The sequence below is a fragment of the Pristis pectinata genome, chromosome 9 (assembly GCF_009764475.1).
Source record: "Pristis pectinata isolate sPriPec2 chromosome 9, sPriPec2.1.pri, whole genome shotgun sequence".
Classification (NCBI taxonomy): Eukaryota; Metazoa; Chordata; class Chondrichthyes; order Rhinopristiformes; family Pristidae; genus Pristis; species Pristis pectinata.
In genome coordinates, this window is record NC_067413.1 from 76,259,173 (window position 1) to 76,283,179 (window position 24,007).

Sequence of the window (24,007 nt, forward strand, 5' to 3'; positions counted from 1 at the left end):
ATTTGTAGTTTCTGAGATGAAAGTAAACGTTTAATATAAGGTTATGGATAGCCAAAAACATATGGCAAAATCAATGATAAACTGTTAAGAGGTCCATACCATTTGGAGCAAAATAAACTTGAGATTTTTTTATCAAAGTAAAGGGATTGCAGAGATGAAAATGTTACTAAAGTCACAAAACCAAAATTTTAACATTGGTACAGTACAAAGTTGCACAAATGATGCTCATTTGTGACTTTACAGTTTTGTCTTTGCTATGCTGAAGGTCTGCTTTGTGGCTGGTTCAAGCGTTGTTGGCAGCTTGGAAAGTGTTTACTTTTCTCTGCCTTAGCTAGGGGATTTACACTGTACAGTTGATTGCTGAATGAGAAGTACAATTTTAAAAAAAAATTCCAAATTAATTTTTAGGGACATACACTGTTGTTGCCCTTGCCATGCATTTTTTCACTTCCCCGTCCCCATTTTTTAAAAAATAAAAGCATTTATTGACTAAGTTGTTTTAGCCAAAGAGTGTTATGGTAGAGTGGAGATATGACTCAGAGCAAAGTGTTTAAAGAACCACAATTAATTTGCTCAAAAAGAACAATTATATAAAAAGCTGAGGAAACTAAAAACCTAGCAGAGTAAATTTTGTAGAAGCAAGGAGTGGAAGATGATTACACATTTCATGCCAATCTTAATTGTTATGTAACAAGCAAATGCTGGAAAAACAGATGGTTGAGTAGCATCTGTGAAAAGAGAAACCAGTCGATGTTTAGAGGCAGTGACCCTTCCTCAGAACTTGCTCTTTCCACAGATGCTACTCGACTGGCTAAGTTCTTCCAGCATTTGTTTTTGCTTCAAATTCCAGCATCTGTTGTTTTATTTTCCATTAGTTGACAAGTGGCTTAACTGATCATCCTCACTGTGGCTTTGCATCTACCCAAAACCTAACCAAAAAAGATATTTTGGCAGAGGTTATGGAAGCTGTTATTAAGAGTGTCACGAGTTCTTATTGAACAGCACAAGATGGGTCAAGATTTTTCTAGTAGTAGATGCTAACACTGATAACACTTTTGTCCTTAAATTGGTGGATTATTAAAGACTGTAAAACTACGACATAAATCTCTACACTCCATACCAATGTGAAAACATTGGGTAAGAGAAGACCATTCCATTTTTGGTCTACTCTATACAGTTGTGATGCCTGTTAAGGTCCATAATACAGGCAATCCTCATACACGGAGCTATGCAATTCCTTCATAAATGTAAAATCAGGTAAAAATCCCATTCTAATTGGAGGGGGATATTTCAATCTCTTTTGACCCTTCAGGCAATTAAATGGCAAACTTAAGATGTTAATCAAGGGCTTATTCTTAAAACAAAATAGACACTTAAAATTGAAATTAAAGTTGAAAATGCTTAATCTCTTAAAAATGTTTAAATATTGTAATAAAGAGAGGCTAATGTTGTGTTGTAGTTGAATTTGATTATACCAAAACATCTTTGTCATCAAAATTTAACGATTAGATCATTTTTAAAAAAGTTTTTCCTTTCGTGGAAGGTTTAAATTTTGATTTTTATTCATGGGAACTGAGTGCTGCATGGGAACAACCTGCCTTGCTCATTCCAAATTGCCACTGAGGCGGGGGGGGGGGGGGGGCGAGGTGGCAAGCTGCTGCCTACACAATAAATATTAACAAAGTTTGGCACATTGCATCTTTTGAATTTTGATGCATGAAATTGGCTGAAAGTTAGAAGTATTTTTTTAAAATCCAAAAATTACTTTACAGGCACCTGTATGAGCGCATTGATGGTCGTGTGAGGGGGAATCTTCGACAGGCAGCAATAGATCGCTTCTCAAAACCTGACTCGGATCGTTTTGTTTTCCTGCTATGCACTCGTGCTGGAGGTCTGGGGATTAACCTTACTGCTGCAGACACCTGCATCATCTTTGATTCTGACTGGAACCCACAAAATGATCTCCAGGTGAGAATTGTTTGCATTGCCATTTCTGTTTTCAATTATATTTAACGATGCCATATCCTGAAGATAGATTGATGCTGTCTACTTAAGAATGTTCCACTCCAACAGGCTCAAGCTCGATGTCACAGAATTGGGCAAAGTAAAGCAGTGAAAGTGTATCGATTAATAACAAGGAACTCTTATGAAAGGGAGATGTTTGATAAAGCCAGTCTTAAGCTTGGATTGGACAAAGCTGTTCTACAATCAATGAGTGGAAGAGAAAATAGTGCCAATGGGGTATGCATTTTTGGGTAATATTTTGCTGTCTCAAACTAAGTTTCTCAAGCTATTTGGCTTATAAATGACGTACTTAATATTGAGGTCAGTATTTAACATTCAAAATATACAGGTGCAGCAACTATCCAAAAAGGAAATTGAGGATCTTCTGAGGAAAGGAGCATATGGTGCCCTGATGGATGAAGAAGATGAAGGGTCAAAATTCTGTGAGGAAGATATTGACCAGATTCTCTTAAGACGTACTCATACAATTACTATAGAGTCTGAAGGAAAAGGCTCTACTTTTGCAAAGGTGAATATATTTAACCAAGAATAAATGTGCATATATGTTACAAGTATACCAAGTGAGATAGTAAAAAGATCAAGATACTAAATTATATTGCTATGAAGTAAATTGTATAGAATTCTGCTAACAGTGAGGTTTTGTTTTATTCAGGCTAGCTTTGTGGCTTCTGGGAATAGAACAGATATTTCCCTTGACGATCCTAACTTTTGGCAAAAGTGGGCAAAGAAAGCCGAATTGGATATTGATGCAATAAATGGAAGGGTAAGCAGCATGTTATGTCCTGTGTGTCAGATTTTAAAAAAAACTGATATATTTTTACTCATATGCTGCCTCCTCTTGTAGAACAATTTGGTGATTGATACACCAAGAGTAAGAAAGCAAACAAGACACTACAATGCTATCAAGGAAGATGAACTAATGGAATTTTCAGATTTGGAAAGTGAGTCTGAAGAAAAGACTGGGAAGCCCCGTAGACCACAGGACAGGTCCCACGGTTATCCAAGGACTGAGTGCTTTAGAGTGGAAAAGAACTTATTGGTATATGGGTGAGTTGCAAAATGCATTTGTGTAAAGTGGGAACTCCCAATTTGTAAATTATTTCCTGTCCCTGAATGGCTTTTTTGAGAGGGACCTTCAGTTTAGTTTTAGTCTATTGTCATTTCCACCAGGGTACAACGAAAGTCCTTGATTGCATGAAGTTCACAGAGTAAACACTATACACGGTAATAAGTAATACAATACAACAATAAATATGATGACAAGCTCAAAACAGCAGAATGGTGCAAAGATTATAATGCAATCTGAAGTAGTGCAAAATGAAATACTGAAGTGACAATAGCAAAATAACCAAGAGAGGCAGCGTTAAGAGTACAAGAATGTGGCACCACCAGGAAGGGGATGTGAAAGAGATGATTGGTTCAGAAGTCTAATAGCACAGTTTGTTTCAAATATTGGTCCTACTCTTAACAATTTAACTAGGAAGTAAACAAACTGATTCCTGAAATTTTTATTACCTCTTTTGCAAGCATGATATCATTTCCTATCTGTATGCTGACAACAGCATAATCTAGCTACCACTGCCTCTTTAGATGCTTTCATTGTCCTTAAATTATTAGAATATTAGCCCAGCATCAAGTATTTGGAGATATTTCCTTTAGTTAACTAATCCAATCAAAGCAAATAGCCACAAACTCTATCCAATTCCATACACCTTCTAGCATCTTTAACTAAGCCAGTGTGTTTTCATTCTTGATGTTTAATCCTCTTGTGAGTTTAGAATGGGATGCAACTAGCATCACTATGCCCACTTCCTCCAGCTTAATAACATTGCCTAACTCTGCCTGTGTGTTAGCTCACCTGCTGAAACCCCAGTGCTTGCCTTTATTTCTTGGCTGGCCCCTCATCGTAATCTGGCAAAAACTCTGCTGCTCTGCTGTCAGGTCCTAACACTCATTAACTTCTGAGTTGTTTGTAGAACCATCCTGGGTGGTTTGTTAATGTACATAGGCTGCATCATTCTTTCCTTCCTCCCACCCACCCCCAACTTTCCGGTGCCCATTTCCTCCCTCTTATGATTTTACCACCGCCCCCCCACCACCCACCCCCCCCACCCTGCCATATTCCCATTTTTCACACCCTTTAGTCATTAACCGTAAACAACAAGCTGATCATCTGCATGAATTGGACAGTAAAGATTGAGAAGAGTAGCTCTGTTAACTTCAGGACCAGAGAAAAGACAACTTGTGCAGCATTCAGTTTTAGCAAGTATGGCTCTGTGCCTAAGGTAGCCAGAAATGCTCTTTTAAAATGTACCGAATAATCTTTACCATAATCTTCCTCTTGGCAATTTGTTTGAACCAAAGACCTGCCAGTTTTACTTTAGCTGATGATCAAGGGGAAGTGTTGTCTGCAAAGATACAACATCTTTATCTTTGTAGACAAGACTGCAAGGTTAAGTAAAACACTGTCTTATTGGGTTGAGCTTGTGGATTAGCATTGACAAGGGATTGGTTAAAGGACAAAATGGATTAAGAATAAGTGCTTCACAGCACTTCACCTGTGAGTCCGAGGGAGTCATTTATTGCATCTGGCGCTCCCGGTGCAGCCTCCTGTACATTGGTGAGACCCGATGCAGATTGGGTGACCGCTTCGTCAAGCACCTTCACTCCGTCTGCCACAACAGCCAGGATCTCCTGGTGGTCACCCACTTCAATTCCACATCCCATTCCCATACTGACATGTCTGTCTGTGGCCACCTCTACTGCCACGTTGAGGCCAGGCGCCGGTTGGAGGTAGCATAGTGGTTAGCATAATGCTTTACAGTGCCAGCGACCCAGGTTCAAATCCAGCCACACTCTGTAAGGAGTTTGTACGTTCTCCCCAGGTCTGTGTGGGTTTCCTCTGGGTGCTCCGGTTTCTTCCCACATTCCGAAAGACGTACAGGTTAGGAAGTTGTGGGCATGCTCCGTTGGCGCTGGAAGCATGGCGACACTTGCGGGCTGCCCCCCAAATCACTACGCAAAAAGATGTATTTCACTGTGTGTTTCGATGTACATGTGACTAATAAAGAAATCTTATCTATCTTGAGAGTCTCCAACCTGATAGCCTTAACATCAATTTCTCTAACTTCTGGTAACCCCACCCCTTTGTCTTTTTCTTTTTCCCACACCCCCTTTGTCTTCCCTTTTTTCCCATGGCTCCTTTCCTCTGCCTTGATGACCTGCCCATTTCCTCTCCTCCCCTCCCCCCATCCTTTATTCCATGGTCCACTGCCCTCTCCTACCGGATTCCTCCTTCAGCCCTCGGCCTCTTCTACCTGTCACCTCTCAGCTTATTACATCTCCTCCTCCCCCACCCACCTACCTAACCCCCTCTCGCCTGGACTCACCAATCACCTGATCTCACCTATCCCCTGCCTGCGTGTACCCCCCCCCACCTTATTCTGCCTTTTGCCCTCTTCCTTTCCAGACTTGATGAAGGGTCTCGGCCCAAAACGTCAACTGTTCACTTCCCTCCACAGATGCTGCTTGACCTGCTGAGTTCCTCCAGCACCTGATACATCCAGCATCTGCAGAATTTCTTGTCTCTGTTTAAGAACAAGTGTCCTTTACGGGTTGGCAAATTGTTATTGGAAGGATTCCACAGTCATGAGAGCTGAGCCCTCATCTATTGACAATTTATATTAATTGTTTGGCAATGCTTTTTTTTTATTGATGTTACAAGGCTAAGTGGAAAAGTGAAGTGTAAAGATATTGATAAGTTGAATGAGTTTGGGTCTTCCGCTGACTGTCAATGTACCTCACCTGACTGGTCACCTTATCTCGCAGTTGATAGAATAGATATCCAGGATGCAATCTTCGATTGGTCAGCCAAGCCCTATCTGATCAATGCACTTTCCAAGAGAAACTGCTAGGCTCTGTTTCCTGAGTTTTTTTGGGAATCACTTAACCCCTGATGCTTGGCTTATCGGTTGTCAAGGAGGTTGAATATATGTAATATTCATAAATGTCCTTAAACACCCAAACTGGTAAAAATGAAAAAAATGTTTCTTTAAGGCATAATTTTAAACTACTGATAAGTAGGTGTACACATTTTAAATCAACTTAAGTAAAAATGGCATTACCTTGTATGTGAGCTACTGTGCACTAACGTTCCTTCCAATTGAAATGATAGGCCTGTTGGACTTGTACCAGGTTAACTTTGCACATGTTGAACAGGCAGATTTCTTCACCCAAGGCTGAGAAATCTCTGAAAGTTTAGGCTTCCTCCCTTGGCTTCATGAGGAGTCCAACTGAAGTATGCATTTGCCTTGGGATCAAAGGTCAGCTGAGCAGAAGTTCAGAACTTCCACTTTCCTGTGGGAGTCCCGACATTGCATTTTGTTAACATGGATAAACGCCAGCAGTTACCAGCATAATTGCAGATTCTTAACTGTTAGATGAGGGCCATATTTTTTCCTTCACAGTAAGAAACTGGTAAATTATATGCAGAAGGATTTGGTTTATTGTTCATTATCTGCATGATAAACATGCAAGTGCAGCAAGCAGATAGGCAAATGGTATGGTGGTCTTTATTGTCAAAGGTAATGGAATCTTGATTAGATATGACATTACATTTTGGTGTACTCATTTTCATAGCTGAAAGAGAATACATGTGTCTTGTAGTTTGTGTAAGGTAAATTTACCTAGATATATTCCAGAGATCAGATTTACTCTAAAAAGAGAAATCAAGAAAGATAGGCTAAGATTCAAAGCTAAATAAAAGAAAGTAGTAGCAGCCCTTTTAAGCCACTCTGCTGTTCAGCAAGATCCTACCATTTTACCTACCTTATTTCCATATAGAATTCTATTAATTCCCGGTTGAACCAATGGCTGTGACTCCACAGCAGGGTAGAGAATTCCATGGATTTTCCACCCTCTGAGTGAAGAAATTTTTCATCTTGTTCTTAAATGATCTACCCCTTATTTAGAGAGACTGCAGTGAAAAGTGATGTCTCTTAAAAGTACATGATTTTGAGTACAGCCTTCTATCCTATCAATCCCACTCTTGGACTGAGAGGGGGTGAACTTTTTTTTTTGCTGTGAGTTGTAAACCTTTGGAATTCTTTCCCTTTGGCAGTGGATGTTCAATCAATGAATGTATTCAAGAACAAGACTTATGATCTTTTGGACACTTAGTGTTATGGGGTACAGGATCAGTCATGTTTTTATTGGGTGAACAGGTTCAAAGTCTTCTGGACTCGTATGTTGTCATTGTCTCAGGCAGAGGCAGTGATTGATGTTTTAAAGATCTGATTATAATGTAATGCTACACTATAACAGCTTTGGATATAACTGAAACAGAGCCTATGTCATTTGTGGTTTTTCTACAACACATTTGTATCCTGCTTAGCAGTACCCCAGTTTTGTAATAGCAGTGTTGGTTCTCCAGGCTGAACATGGGCACATGTAATTTTGTTTCTGAAAAGACATCCGTTCAGCTGTGCACTGCTGTCCTGGGAACTCTGTTAATCTCTGTTCTCTGTTGGCACTTCACCAGTGAATCGCCCCATGGCATGCTGTGGAGTGACTCACTTCTCAGTGAGCCTGGGGCTGATGCTTGTTGTCTGAGGAGAGTGGTGTGTCTGCTCAGAAGTATGGGGCTCGGCTATACCCTGGCTGGCACAGGTAGTGTAAGCCATTACTGGGGAATGGCAAGGGCTGCTCCATGTGTCAACAGCCCATCCAGATTCAATGGTTAGTATCAGTACCCTCCTGTTAAGGTGAGAGGAGAAAGATTTAAAGGAGACCTGAGAGACAGGTTTTTCCCACACAGAGTGGGTGGTGGATATATGGGACAAACTGCCAGAGGCAATGGTAGAGATGGATACAATTACAATATTTAAAAGATATTTGGACAGGTTCATGGATGGGAACAATTTAAAGGGATTTGGGCCAAATGGAGGCAGATGAGACTAGCTCAGGAAGACACCTCGGTCGGCATGGACAAGATGGGCCAAAGAGCCAGTCTCCATGCTGCATAACCCTGACTCAGACTCTATCGTGAGCAAGCCCCAATCCAGAGTCGGTAGCATGTGATCTAATCTTTATAAAGTACAAGTTGGGCCGTAGCAAATGCCGTGCATAAAGTTCTGGTCATCTTACAGGGAAGCTGCGATATTTCTAGAGAGAGCATAATGAAGATTTACAAAGTTTTGAGGGGTGGAGAAGTTTCATCAGGATGAAAAGTTGGCAAGGCTGGGTTTCTTTTCGTTGGTAAAAGGCTGACGGGATTTTAATTGAGATGCCTAATGTTGAGATACCCAGATAGGTCCTTCCTACTTCGTCAATAAAACGGTGTAAATTTAAAAGTAAGAGACCGAAATATTGAGTGTCTGGCAATCACTGCATGAAAAGATATTGAAGTAGAAACTGAAGTAGAATCCCAAGGCTTTTTATACATGTCTTTGAGTGGACCCTCTTGATTTTAATACGAGGGAATTTATACCTGGAGGAAGTGGACAAGGTACTAAATGAGTACTTCATATTGGTGCTCACCGCGAAGGAGGAGGATTGTGAGATCATGGAGAGGTATGCTAATATCAAGAAGGTGGTGGTGTTGGGGCTCTTGAAGAGCATTAAGGTGGACAAGTCCCCAGGGCCTGATCGGATCTATCCCAGGTTATTGAGAGAGGCAAGAGAGGAGATTACTGGGGCCTTGACAGAGATCCTTGTATCCTCTTTATCCAAAGGTAACATCCCAGAGGATTTGAGAATAGCTAATGTTGTTCCTCTGTTTAAGAAGGGCAATAGAGACAAACCAGGAATTTATAAGCTGGTGAGCCTTGCATTAGTGGTAGGGAAGTTATTGGAGAAGATTCTTAGGGATAGGATCTGCTTGCATCTGAAAAAGCATAGACTTATTGGGGATAGTCTGCAGGGAAGGTCATAGCTTATAAACGATTGACTTTTTTTTGAAGAGGTGATGAAGATGATTGACGAGGGTAAGGTTGTTGTATACATGGACTTTAGTAAAGTTTTCAACAAGGTCCCTCATGGTAGGCTGATCCAGAAGATTAAGTCACATGGATCCATGGAGACTTGATAGGTTGGATTCAAAATTGGCTTGGCCATAGAAGACAGGGTAGTAGTAGAGAGGTGTTACTCTCACTGGAGGTCTGTGACCAGTGGTGTTCGGCAAGGATCAATGCTGTGGCCTATATTGTTTGTGATGTATGTAAACAATTTGGATGAAAGTGTAGATGGCTGATTAGTGAGTTTTCAAATGTCACGAAAATTGGCAGAATTGTTGATAGTGAGGAAGGTTCAGCAGGACATAAACCAGTTGGAAATGTGGACAAAGAAATGGCAGATGAAATTTAATCCAGACAAGTGTGAGATGTTGCATTTTGGGAGGCCAAATGCAAGAGGAAAGAATTCAGTAAATGGCAGGACCTTTAGGTGCATTGATATACAGTGGGATCTTGGAGTGCAAGTCCATACATAGCTCCCTGGAAGTGGCAACACAAATAGACAGTGCTAAAGAAGGCATACGCATATTTGCCTTTATTGATTGGGGTGTTGAGTGTAAAAGTCGAAGTTATGTTGCAGCTGTATAAAACTTGGGCCTCCTTCAGATTATTGAGTGCAGTTTTGGTCGCTGTATTACTAGAGATTTTAGAGAGGGTGCAGAAGAGGTTCACCCTGATATTGCTTGGATTAAAGAGTTATTAACTGTAAGAAGAGGTTGGACAAACTTGGATTGCTTTCTCTGGAGAATTGGAGGCTGAGGGGCAACCTGATTAAAGTAAATAAAGCTATGAGAGGCATCCATGGGGTAGATAGTCTTCTTCCCAGGTTGGAAATGTCAAATATTAGAGGGCATAGCTTTAAGGTGAATGGGGGAAAGCTTAAAGGAAATTTACGAGGAAAGTTTTTGTTTTACACAGTGCTAGGTACCTCGAACGTGCTGCCAGGGGAGTTGGTAGGAGCAGATACAATAGAAACATTTGAGGCATTTAGACAGGCACATGGATAGGCAGGGAACGGAGGGATATAGACAATGTGTCCAGATGTGCAGTTTAAATTGACATCATGGCTGGCACATGCATTGTGGACCAAAGGGCCTGTTCTTGTGCTGTACTTTTCTATATTTGTGAATCAGTTTCATGTTATCAGTGCAGAAAATTACTTAGGACGATTGGTGTATGTAGAGGCATGGAATGGACTTGGGGAGCAAGACTTCAGTATCCTTCCCAAAGACAGACTTATTAGCACCACAGCTTTTTTTAATTCATGTATCAGATGTGGGAATTTATAACCCATCAATAATTCCCTTTTTGTGTTGGTGAATCATCTTGAAGCTCCCCAGTCCATCTGGTGAGGATACTCCAAGGTGCTGTTGCAACTTGATTAATTTTTGAAATGGTTCTCTGGATTTTGATACCAATCCCTGTGTGGTTCAAATGGAGGTCTTTGCAAGGTTGTCGAGATTCAGAGTGACTTTGCCATGTTTGAATCTGGGGTCTAGGTCAATTTTAGGTATTTTGTCTAGTTCAGTTCTGATTTTGATATAGCAGCTTGATACACTTGAATAACTTGTAAGGCCACTTCATGAGTGAAGGCTGAACTGGATAACACATGACAGGAGATTTGCAGAAAAGTTTTGGATAAGTTTATAGTGAGTAGAAAGAGGGAGCTGCTAAGAATGCCTTAGAATTCAATTTAGAGGTAACAGATGCGAACAAGGGATTTAGAAAGGAGCTAAAGCAGAACTGGAGTTGTGCAGTTAAGTAAATGGGGCTTTTTTTTGGGTGCTGCCTTGCATGTGTAATCTGAAGCTCCTCTTGTAGAAAGACCCACACATAATGACTTTAACCTTGTGTCCTGGCATATCTGTCCATACTATTACCATTAAACCATGAGGTGTTAATCTGTTGAAACTGTGGCAAAGGTCCCAAAACTGACAGGGCAAATGAGAGATCAGCAGTCCTGTTGCATCCAGTGGATTATTAATCAATTAATTTGAGGAAGAAGCTTCATGTGCATTCTCATCAGCTATGATGATGGAGCATGTGAAGAAAAAAAAAGCCATTCTAGCCATCTCTGACCAGATTGTTAAATCATCTCCATCTATTCCTGAAGTCTCCAGCATCAGAAAAGCCATCCAATTAGATTGACTTAATCTAATGGGTCTTTTCAAGCATTTTCCAACATTGATAAACTGCTTGCAGATACTCAGTTTGAACACTTGGCCCAAGATCTCATTCATAGCCTTAATTTAAACATGGATATATGAACATAATTCCAGAGATGAGATGGGAATAACTGACCTTGACTTAAAGGTGTTTTGGAGGTGTGGGAGTGGAGGGAGGGGTTGTTGAGTGGTGTCACCATCAACCAGAACTTGAACTGTTTCAGCCACAGAAACATTGTGTGACTTGCCACCCGACTCCCAAGAAACATTTCCATTAACTACATAGAAAAAAAATCAGGAAATGTGATGAGGAAACTTTTTCCACTTGTACAAGTGAAGCTTGAACAACATTTTGCTCAATATCCTGAGGATACTGTAGCCACCTAATTGGCATTCCACCTACCACCTTAAGTATTCATTCCTTCATCAGCATACCAAGAAAACAGTATACCATCTATGAAATGCATGCATGCAACAATTTGCTGAGGCTGCTTCAACAGGACCTCTGAAATGCACAATGGCTACCATCACCTTCTCCAAATTGGTCTTCAATTGCATGCCATTCTGACTTGGAAACGTTTTACCATTCCTTTTGTTAATGGGTCAAAATCCTGGTCTATTCTACCTAATACAACTCTAGTATCTTGCAGCAATTCAGAAGTGGCTTTCGGGGAAATAAAAGTTGGCTTTGCCTGTGGCTCTCAATCCTGAATATCATGGAAAAAAATTGTTTAACTGCAGCTGTAGCCTCTTCCTTATGGTTAATATCATCTGGTGCCAGTGGAGCAGGAATTTCTCTCAATGTCTTAATATTTAATCAATTTGCCAATAATGAATATCACTAAGCAATAAACCTTTTTTTCCAATCTGTAATGATCTAGACTGGGAGGTGCAAGTTATACCTCTAAGTTTGTGGGTCATACAAAACTTGGTGATATTGTAAACCATGAAGACCAAGGGTAAGAGGCTGGAAGTGGAACAAAATTGCACTGGTAGAAAGCTGGCACAGAAAAATAAGCCAAGAAGACTCATTCTGTGCTTATGATCATTCAATGACATAAATCTCATTTTTTTTTTGAGGAATATGCTGTGCACATGAGTTCATCTATTGCAAAAGCAACCACACTTTATATTAAAAAAATGGAACAGCTTAAGATGATAGGCATTTTGAAAATGCAAGTTCTTTTATAATGGGAATATAAGGTTGCAATGTTGATGAGGAATTCAATTGACAGTGGGACACGAGGTTTCAAATGCACCTAATCCAAATGCTATTAACTGAGGAAGCAAACAGTGTATTGGGGTAGAATGCAGAATATTTTTTTTACTGGAATTGAGCAGTCTGTCTTTTAATCTTGCTATAGCTAAATAGCTCGCTTACAAGTTGATGTTTGATTGGTAAGGACCATTTTGAGGGACATATTGTCAAAACTGACAATGGAGATATCAACATTGAAGTAGACTCCCTAATTAAGTTATGCCAGGAAGTGGGCCAGTTTTAGAATCCAGAGCATGTTATTAAAATATAAACTAGATCTTGAGACCAGTGTCAGTTCTTTGGAAGATAATCTATACTAAAAAGGTTTACCTTTAACTGAAACTTTAAGCAGATCGGGAGCAAGGCATCAAAGACTGAAACCATGGAGCAGCAGAGATGATCACAATGCCAGAGATGATGTGGTTAGTGGAAAGCTTGCTTTAAAAAATAGTTTCAAGGGTGTAATCTTTCTGAAAAGCATTGTGCAGTAAATGGGCAATGGGAAATCTATAAAGGCAGGAGGGGAATGGGGAGAGGTTTCTTCCCTTAGGGAAATGAGGCAAAATTAATGTGAGTGCGTGGAATGAGATGCAATTGGATGTTGCTTTGGTGGTTCTTGATGAATGCAGTGAATGTGTCAGACAGGTGGATGGAATCATGGAATTTCTGTGTCTACTTTGGAAGATCAGTGAGGCACATGACTAGTTATAGAAAATGATACAAAGGCTGAGGAAGGGGAAATAAGATTGGTGGGGGGGAGGTGGAATAAAGAGGAGATTATTTGAGCTGGGGTTCTACATCAAATCTCTTTTTGTTGGCATGTAAAAAGATAAAACCAAAAGAACTGCTTTGACAAATATGCTGCTCTCTTCGATTCCAACTTGAGTTCATGCCATATGTTTTGCACGTCTGCCACTTGCAGGCAACATTAATCAGAAAGTATCAACTTTTAATGTATTTACATCAACTAAATTAACTCCTAAAGGTGAGGGAATCTAGTATTCTGCTTCAAAAAGAATGCAAGAGCCCTTGGGGATCTTATGGGACAATAGTTTGAAGAGGCATCCATGTTGGCACTTGTACAATGCAATATGAATGCCTGTCTTCAAGTTTAACAATCAAGTCTAAAGAGAACTTTTTTTTCAAGTCTGAGGCTCAATGTACCTTTTGTACTTTATAAGCAAGAATCCTTGTAATTCTGTGGATGTATTTTCCAAATTATCATTTGTGTGTTACAGAATTACTAAGCTTGTTCATGTTTAGTTACTGGACTGGTGTAGAGTGAACTTTGTCAGGAAATCCTAGCATATGAATTGATCTGGTAATTTCATACTGGTACAGAAATGAAATAAGATGAGCTGTGGATTTGTGGACAACCTCATTCAGTTCAATTGAACATTGCAAAACCCAACATGACCTTTGTGATCTATTGCACAAACTGGGTTTGAGGTTGAGTTAAAATCCTCCTGTGGGCATAGTCGAAAAGGTAACACTTCTGGCATCTGCATAGGAACCATTACATTGTGAGAGATGCCATATTTTGAATTGTTAAATCAAAACTCAGTAAGGATTCCCAAGATGGCGATTGAAGGCAGGGGATGATCTGTGTGTACTGGCCAACGGTCCTCCCAAATAACACCATTTACAAATTGATGAATTGTTTGTTTATGGGATCTTGAGGAGTATAAATTGGCTGTTATATTTACTTGATCAGTCCACCCCCTGTTTCAAATTCTCCCCCACTTGCTTACACCTGTCTGTACCTCCTCCCTTCTCTCTTTTCTGATTTTTATTTACTCCTCTCCCCATCCTGATGAATATTGTCTCCACCTCCTCTCCCACTGGCTTTCACTACCTCTTCCTCGTCCACTGTCTGCTGTAGCTGCTATCCCGTGTCCCACTTCCTTTCATGCAGTCTCCTTCCTCTGCATTCTCACTCACTGCCTCCTCGTGCGCTCTCCAGCTCACTTTTGCTGCTGCCTCCTGCCCACTCCTCCCAACCTCCTCACTACCCCTGCCATTATCCCTGCCACCAAAACTTTTATTGTTCTGGATGCCCTGGTCTACCCACTTGTACTGCACCTACTTTCCCAAACCCTTCATATTTTTCCAATTGGTTCCTTGGTTCCTTGATTCCTACCCCTATCAAAATTGTATTGTGCTAGGTGCGCATGACTAAATGCAACTACCATTATATTGTTTTTTTTCCCTTAGTTGGGGCCGATGGAGTGACATACTATCACATGGTCGTTTTAAACGACAGTTGACAGAACATGATGTGGAGACCATCTGCCGTACTATCCTTGTGTATTGCTTGAACCATTACAGAGGAGATGAGAAGATCAAAGGATTTATATGGGATCTGATTACTCCTACTGAGGATGGACAGACTCGAGCGCTGCAAAACCACTCGGGTATTTTTGAATTACTTTGATGGTATCTTGAGCTTTTAGGGAAAATTTGTGAATGCCAAAGAAGAAAAATAATTGTAAGTACATTTTAGTACTAAAACCAGAAGAGAATGTTCCATAAATTTCAGAAATTTCAGCTGTAGTAATAAAAAGAAGTGCAGGGGCTAGGCCATTTGCCCCTTGAACTGATTCATCAGATAATTAAACAACTACTGATTCGTTTCTACTCCATTTGCACACCTTTGATTCACACCCCTTGATATTTTGCCGAACAAAGTTGTTGATCTTGAAATTTCTGCTGATCCAGCAAGTGAAGTTCTCACTGAGTTTTGTGCAGAAGGACAAAGTGCTTAGTTATTTAGCCTCTAAGTAACCTTACTTTAATTTTAAGATTATGGTCTCCGTACTGAATTTTCACCACAGAAATCTGAACATTTTAATGTATTTAGCATTTTAAAAATCTAGGTTAAAAAGACCCATCAATCTTTTTGACTTGGGAATACTACCAAACTTGTGCATTGTGACCTTGGGATTTAACCCTTTAAGTCCTGGAGCAATTATGATAAATCTATGGTGTCTCCTCCCATGTCCAATATAGAGTCAAAGAGTAATACAGCAGCACAGAGCAGCCCATTTGGCCCAACTCGTCCATCCAGACCAAGGTGCCCATCTAAGCAAGTTCCATTTGCCCGCATTTAGTCCATATCCCTCCTAAACCTTTTCTATCCAAGTACTATGTTGTTATTGTACATTTCTTGATCACTTCCCCTGGCAGCTCATTCCATATGCGCACCACCCTCTGTGTGAACAAGTTACCCCTCGGGTCCCTTGTCATCTTTCCCCTCTCGCCTTAAAGCTCTGCCCTCTAGTTTTTGATTTCCCTCTCCGTGGAAAAAGACTGTGTGTACATTCACCCTTTCTATGCCCCTCATGATTTTATACTCCTTTATAAGGTCACCCCTCAGTCTCCTTCACTCCAAGGAATGAAGTCCTAACCTTCCCAACCTCTTACTCAGGCCCTCAAGTCCTGGCAACATTCTCATAAATAAATATGTATTTCCTGTGCTTCAGTGGTCGAAACTGAATTCAGTTCTCCAGGTAGGGTCTGGCGAGACAAAAGCAAAGCTACCTCAACATTTAATTCCTACTCTCTTGAGAGAGGCCAACATTTAATTAGCATGTGCAGTCGCTTTTAATGATCTAGGCACATGGATATTCAATACTTCTGCTCCTACATGGTTACAGCTCACTCAACATTTCAGTAAATATTCCAATTTGTCTTTGTCTAACTCAATTCGAATTATACAGTTCAGGTCCTCATATTACAGAAAAGGTGTAGATACAGGGAAAGGTACAAAACAGATTAACTGGATTGATACCAGTAGGGGTTAAGCTGTCAAATGAAACTGTCACGAAGGACCGAACAGACTGGTGGTCAGCATTATTAAGTGATGGATGGATGTATAGAAAACTCTTGGCAATTGTGTGAAGTCCAAAACGGCGTCATTAGTAATTTATGAAATTCCATATCCAGAAGGCTACATCATAGAACTTGCATGGAGTAGTTGAGGCGAGTAGCACAGATGTACTAAGAGAGTGCAAGGATATGAGCGAAGAAGAGGAAGAAATATAAATATATTCTGACAAGGTTAGATACATGGTGGAATGAGGCTAATGCAGAGTATAACTATTGGCATTCATCAGGCCAACTTTTTTAAAAAAAATTCTTATTCCAAATTTTATACAACTCATATTCCCTTTTGTTGTGTAACAGGAGTACTTTCTCAACAGTCACATTGCTAGAGAAATGTAAGTAATTGCCTTAAGTAATAACTTCAAAATCTGATTAGTTTAGAGCAGCTGTCAAAAAACAAATATTTAATGCAAATGCATGAGCGATCAATGAAGATGTTTTCTTAACTTTATTCAAAATATCTTTTGAATTGCAAATGCCAAAAGCCACCTTTTATAAGCAGAAGTATACTGAGCTTGTTCAAATGTTCAGTTTATCTAAAATTCAAACAGCATGAGAGAGGTTGAGGTACCCCAATCAGGCCCTGTATTTCCAGTGAAAATTTGGTCTTATGGAGTGAAGTCTGGCTTTAATAACAAAAACTAAGGATAATTTAACCATAATACAGCATTACCTTTCGATTAATTAACAATTAATATCGATTAATAGTTATTGTGCATTAGTTAAATGCTAGCACACTGGCCTAATAATACATTAATCATCTAAGTATAATGAAATTCTTAGAATTTTAATGCTATATCACAAAATTTGACTTTTTTTCGAAAAGCCCCAAATCATGGCTGTGTTTAAAGTATAATGCCATAATTTACATAGTCTTTCTACTTTGTGTCTATCCATAATAGTGCTGTTTGATTTCTTTTAATTTTTCTATCTCACATTCTTGAGACCATGTTCACTGTTATCCTGCTGGGTGTACCCACACTTCGTTCTGTTCTTATCTATCTGGTTGTAGCCAGAGAATTTCCTCCATTGGTTTTTCCTACATCCACACTGTTACCCAGGAGGGAACCAAGTAGAGATTCATAGTGTCCCCCATGTTCTGTCACTACCCGTTCTGTCATGGGATGTGGGCATCGCTGATGAATCCTATCCCTAATTGTGTTCCAGAGGTGGTGGTCCGTCACCTTTTTGAAACATTGCAATCCTTGTGGTGAAGGTAATCACCTATCTGTACTAGGTAGGGAGTTCCAGAATTACAACCTGTGGCAATGAAACAGCCGTGTATTTCAAGTCAAGATGGTGTATAGTTTGGAGGGAAACTTGCAAATGGTAATTTTTTTTCCATACATCTGCTGCCTTTGCCCTTTACCTCGTGACAACTGTGATTTGGGAGATGCTTTTGAAGAATCCCTAGTGAGTTTTTTTAGTTTGTACTTAACTGAAGCCATAGACTACCAGTGGGGAGGGAATGAATATTGAAGGTAATGGCTTACAGTGCTCTATATTTCACATTGGAGGAAAGTTTTGCTTTCTGTGCAAATAATCACACCTCCAAGTGTGCTTCACCCCTATTGACTCCAGTCTCTGAATTGTCTGACTGGTTGCCGTGCAGACTCTAGTAATGCGACGAAGTTTCCTCCATCTAAGTATCCACAAGTATGAAGCCAAAATCTTTAATTCCTATTGCTGATTATGTTCTCCTGGCAGCTGTCTTACATGGTGAACTAGGCTTGGTGTCACATTTGGTACTGAGGTGAGATTCAGACCATCACTAAGGCCACTTATTTACATGTCCAAAACATCTGAAACCTTCAACCACCCACTTGTAACCTCCTCCAATGTCGTCCTTGTTGCTTCTCATTGCAAAGTGGTTTCTCAGTTAATGGCTATCAATTAAAAAGGAGCAAGAGATGCCATGATACCCATACCATAATTGATGAGAATTGATGGGAGGAGGTGAATTTTAAGAACAGGTGTGAGGGGAAATAATATGAGGAATCAACAGAACTGATGAAGATAAACAAATACAGGAAAGGGCGGGCAGGCAGGCAGCTTTCAGAGGCAGAGATCTAGATGTATAGGTACATATACTGATGGAAAGAGACCAAACAATCAAGTTATTACAATAGCCACATTGGGGAAGGAAGAAGGCGATTGAAGCAAGAACAATGCAATGATTATATTTTATTTCAGGAAGTTGAAAACTATGTAATCTTTGCACTAATTAAGTTTGTGGCTTGCTGTGTTCTGTGCCGAGATGATTGTAACTTGTACATTTGTTCTACTGATAGGTTTGTCTGCGCCAGTGCCTAGAGGGAGGAAAGGAAAGAAAGTTAAAAGTCAGTCTACTCAGCCGATCATGAAAAATGCTGATTGGCTTGTGAGCTGCAACCCAGATATCTTGCTGCATGATGATGGTTACAAGAAACACCTTAAACACCACTGCAACAAGTGAGTTTTAGTTATAGTTTACAGGCAAAGTAAATATCAACTGAAGGAACAATCTTGAATCTTAATGTTGTTATTTTAAACTTACTAGTTAAATCATTTTGGCTCGTTTGTGCAATTCATTTGTATTTGTGATTAGCATTTTAAAATGTACTTTCGTGTTGGTGTCTCCTGAAACTGCTTCAGAAATGTGCATTAAATTTCTGCTTGAAAACTCATGTTTTCAATAAAGGTGTAAAATAGGCCATTGTTTGTAGTGAGGCACTTGAAATTAGATTTTGCATATCTTTCTTTTTCAGCTACTAATGTAGCTGCTCATTATTCTAAACATGAAGCTGCTTCAGAAGATAGTAAGCAACAGCTGAGGAAATTGCATGAGATAATGGAGCAGAACGCCTACTGCAAGCCATCTGCTCAGTTGTTTACAAACTTACTTGAACACTTCAGAAGCACTGGCAACATACACGTTAAACTTCACAAACTGAATTAGGCATTACTGAATGAAATGTGTCTGGGCTGCACAGCACTGTGCTCAGTATGTTGAAAGTGGTTGCCAAGCATGGCTGTTGAAAGCCAGCAAAAGCACCACACAGAGGTGATTATATGCCACCATCTGTCATGCTTCAAGCCTACCATACAGCATAGCTAATCAGCCTTGGCAGAATGATGGATGAACAGAAGCAGCTGCCAAAAGCTAGTGTTGGCAAACAGTACTAATGTTCAAACTTTCTTCCTCTACAGAGTCCTACTGCGGGTACGGATGCTGTATTATTTGAGGCAGGAAGTGATAGGAGATGTAGCAGACAAGATATTTGATGGTGCAGATGCAAGGTCAGTGAAATGTGTCAGTGGAATCCTTATTGTGGTTTTTGGTTGGTTATGTAGATGCACAGAAAATAATTCCTTGATTTAAACCAAGTCCATGTGCTTAGTTTTATTAAAAGGAAGATTTCCTAATAGTTGAATTATTTCAATTTGTATCTGATACCCTTTCTGGCCTGAAGTTTTCAACAAATAAGAATTGTAGGTAATTGACATAATGGCTATCTTAAAGTACTTAAAGGTTTTTTTTAAAATGGCAAAATTAACAATCCTGCAAAGTTTACTTCAGTGCAATCAATTTGATGAATTTAGTGCATTATCTGTGATGAACCATGCAGATTAAGAGACTTGAATGTTTTTTTTTAAAAAGACCTAAAGACAACTAGGTTTAAACTGACTTGTCAATACACCTTTGAGATAAACAAGTGGGGAAAAGAGCAAGCAGCTTCTGTTGAAATTTCAAATTAGTAAAGCCTAATATTGTCTTTAATCACTTTTCAAATCTGATGTTTTTCTTTTGGGGAAAAAAAAACAAGAAGGTAAATGGGCAATCCACATCCAGAGCCTGTTTACCGATTTGACTAGTCTATCCATATCCTCCAATGGAACGTGCAGGCACATGATGCTGAACTTATCTGTAGCTCGATGCCTCTCCTGTTGCTCTGACTTCAGTGCTGCTGCAAACCCAACTTGCTGGATGATATCTTCCAAAATATTTTTAAAGCTTGTTTAATCCTTATCAATAGATTCATTTTAATGTTTGATAAATGTAACGTATGTAGTAAAATTAATCAGATTATGTTCATACCTAAGAGCTTCCAGGTCTTAAAATATGAATTTGATGACCAGTTATCAGGTGGAGCAGTGCCTAAGTAAAAATTGTACTTTCCACGGTTGGTAATTTTTCACGGCATTGGTGATATAGATTGAATTCAAAACTCATTTTAGTCATAGGTTTGTGAATTAAACCTTTCCCAATATGAAAATGACCAAGAGCCTTTTAGTTTTGATGTCTTTGCCCATCTTGTCCTTTAGCAAGGATGATCTAATGATGTGCGGTTCTCAGTGGTCATTATGCAGCCCTGTACTCAATAAGATGCAAATATAAAATCCTTTCCAAATTTGAAATCTTGCAGGTTTGCTTCTCACCAACTGATTTTAAGTTTGCCTACCTAATTTAAGTCAATGTGCAATATTATTGGAATTGAACTAACGTTGTCTTTATGCTTGTTTATTCCATCCAATGTTTAATCTTCCAGATCTATGTAAAAATGGGGAACCAAGTTGGCAGTGAAATGGCTTGGTTCACTCTGGAGCTTGGATGAAAAATAGTTTAGGCTTTTCATTGCCTGCCTGTCCATTTGAGGCTTGCAATGTGATTGCCATTTTAAAAAGAGGATATCCAGAGAATTATAATAGAAAAAGTATTGAAACTTGAATTTGTATTCTATCTTTCACAGTTTGGGATATCCTAAGCACTTCATAAAAGAGAGTTGAGTTGGGCTTTGGTAATCCGATAAAGATCAGGTGCTGCTAATGGAAGAGAGAAAACTGAGCCAATGTTACAGATGGATAATTTACAACAAAAGTGACCAGTTCAGAGTGGTTTCTTCCAATGTAGGGGAGACCATATTGTGAACACCAAATGCAGGACAGTAAATTGAAAAAAAATTTGCAAATGAATTACTGCTTCACTTGGACGGACTGTTTGGGTTCTGGATAGTGGGAATAGAAGATGATAGGTATGGCATCTTCTGCAGCTGCATGGCAAAGAGCTATAAGAAAGGGAATGGTTGGTGGAGGATGGAAGAATGGACCAAGAACACCGGGTCGCCAGCCTGCCGACAAGGTTGGTGCTGTTGTGCCTGGTAAACTGTCCTCTATCTCGCAGAGGCCAAGCATCAGCTCTCAAAATCGTCCTCGTACCTCCCTCTGGACCATGGCCCCACAACCAAAAGTCAGGCCATTGTCTCCCAGGCTATCAGAGCAGCTTCCAGGCTTATAGTCCTCCAGCCAGCACAGCTCACTGTCTTTTGTCAAAAATCCACAAGCAGAACTGTCTGGGCACAATTATTGTTTCTGCCTGCTCTGCCCTACCAAACTGATTTCTTCCTAGTTAACTCCACCCTTTCTCTCCTGGCTCTGTCCCTTCCAATCTATATCCATGCCCCTCTGGTGCCCTCCACACTCTGACTGCTTCTGGTTTCCTTGTCCTTGCTATGAGCGTACGATACCTCTGAACCTCTATTCCACATGAGGATAGTCTGAGAGCCCTCCACTTCCTTGAACGGAGGCCCAACCATTTCTCTTTCATTGACTCGTTCATCCGCTGAACTCATCCTCACATTGCACAACTTCTCCTTGAACATCACTCAAATCAAAGATATACAGCAACTATGGGAATTTGTGTGGGCCCAGTATATGTCCTCCTCCTTGTGGAATAGTTTTTATTTCAGTCCTGCTTGGCCCATTCCCTCAACTCTTTTTCGGGTACATCAGCTGACTGCATTGGTGCTGCTTCCTGCTCCATCAGAAATAAAAAAAATTCATTGCTTTAGCTGCCATCTTCTACCTTCATGTGGTCCATCTTTGACTTTTTCCTTCCCTTTCTGGATTTCTCCCTCTTTGGGAAATCTAGAAGAGTTATCTCATCAATACTTTCTCCCACTCTGCCTCCTCTAAGGACTCCATTCCATTCTCCCAGTTTAACCCCCTCCATCATATTTGCTCTGACCGGACCTCCTGCAGAGGTGCCTCTGAAATATATCTTTCTAAATCGTGACTTTCCCTCTACCATATTTAACAGAGCCCTTAACTGCATCTCATCTTTTGCACACACCTCTGCTCTCACTCCCCCACCCCCCCAGCACTTCTTATTAGCCTCCACAATCAACAGATCATCCTTGACAATTTCCACCAGATTCAGCAAGATTCTACCACCCATACATCTTTTCCTCCCTTTCAACATTTTGAAGGGGCTATTCCTTTCTGAATCCTGGTCCTCTCTTCGTCCCCACCAAACTCTCACCTCTTATTGAAATTCCCATGCAGCTTCAGATGATGCCACACCTGTCCTTTTTACCTCTTCCCTTCCCACCATCCATGGATCTACACAATCATTCCAAGTGAAGCAGTAATTTACTTGCAATTCTCCAAATCTATGTACGCATTCATCATTAGCAGTCTAGTCTCCCGTACATTAACAAAACCAAACACAAATGACTGTTTTGCAGAGCACCTGCATTCAGCCTGCAAGGGCAACTCCAAGCTCCCTGTTGCTTGTCAGTTTAATTGTCCATCCCACTTTCACTCTGACCTGTCTGTGGCTTCCTCATGCTCAACGTAAGCTTGAAGAAGAACACCTTGTGTACCTGAGCACTTTGCAGCCTTCCAGACCCCGTATCAAATTCTTTGACTTCGGGTAATTCGCTTTTTCTGACTGTATCAGAACTGGCCATTTTTGTAGTAAATTACCCATCTGTGATATTGGTTCAGTTTTACTCCATTAGCTCAGCCTGACCTTTGAGCTGCATTTAGCACCTTTTCACATTCCTTTGTCAAAAAAACATCAAACTGTTGGGAGAACTCAGTAGGTCGAGCAGCGTCTGTTGGGGGTGGCGGGGAGGAATTGTTGATGTTTCAAGTCACCACACTGCATCAGGATTTCCTCTTGTCTCTTTTGTAATCTCACCTTCTCACTGCCCTCATCTTTGCTTTTGTTCTCCGCCCCCCCCCCCCACTAACTGTTCACATTAACCCCATAATTGGAAAACCTCTACAACTTAACCCTATGGCATACCTAGACCTGCTTTATCAGAAATATTCCCTTCATCCTCTCCATGTCTCTCCCACCTTCTCTGCAATGTAAAACTAGTTTTTTTTCCAGTTCTGATGAAGGGTTTTCAACCTGAAATATTGCTTCTCTTTCCACGGATGCTACCAGACCAGCTGAATGTTTACAGTATTTTCTTTTATTTCAGATTTCTAACATCTGCCACTTTTATTTTCACTTGGGATTTAATTGTTGTATTTGATAAAAGTAGTGAAGCGTGTTCTGTAATTGGTGCTGGAACTGCTATTGTTTATTATTTGCATAAATGTGAGCTCTGGATTGGAAGTGCAATTTCAAAATCTGTGGATAGCTTTAAGGAGATTTGTGGATATACAGTATAGTTAATGCAGAGAAGGCCAGATTCAAAATACAGGAGAAGTTAATACACTTTAAGAATGAGCACGTAGTCAGCAAATAAAGCTTAGTGTATAAATGTGAAATGTATTTTGCTGGAGAAAAATTTGGTTACTTCTTGAAAGAGTCTGGTGAGTTAGAGAAACAATGGGATTGAATCATGCATCAGTGGCAATGTAGGTTAGCAAGGCCATACGAATGCATCAGT

General features: G+C 40.1%; 1 protein-coding gene across 1 annotated transcript in view; it reads left to right on the forward strand.

Moving 5' to 3' along the window:
* chd7 (chromodomain helicase DNA binding protein 7) overlaps window positions 1-24,007 on the forward strand; it is a 187,084-nt gene that overhangs the window by 129,336 nt on the left and 33,741 nt on the right. The window contains 8 exon segments of the mRNA XM_052022851.1: window positions 1,773-1,968; window positions 2,074-2,241; window positions 2,354-2,533; window positions 2,678-2,788; window positions 2,870-3,072; window positions 14,673-14,872; window positions 18,635-18,794; window positions 19,533-19,622. Of these exon segments, the coding sequence (XP_051878811.1) occupies window positions 1,773-1,968; window positions 2,074-2,241; window positions 2,354-2,533; window positions 2,678-2,788; window positions 2,870-3,072; window positions 14,673-14,872; window positions 18,635-18,794; window positions 19,533-19,622 (1,308 nt within the window).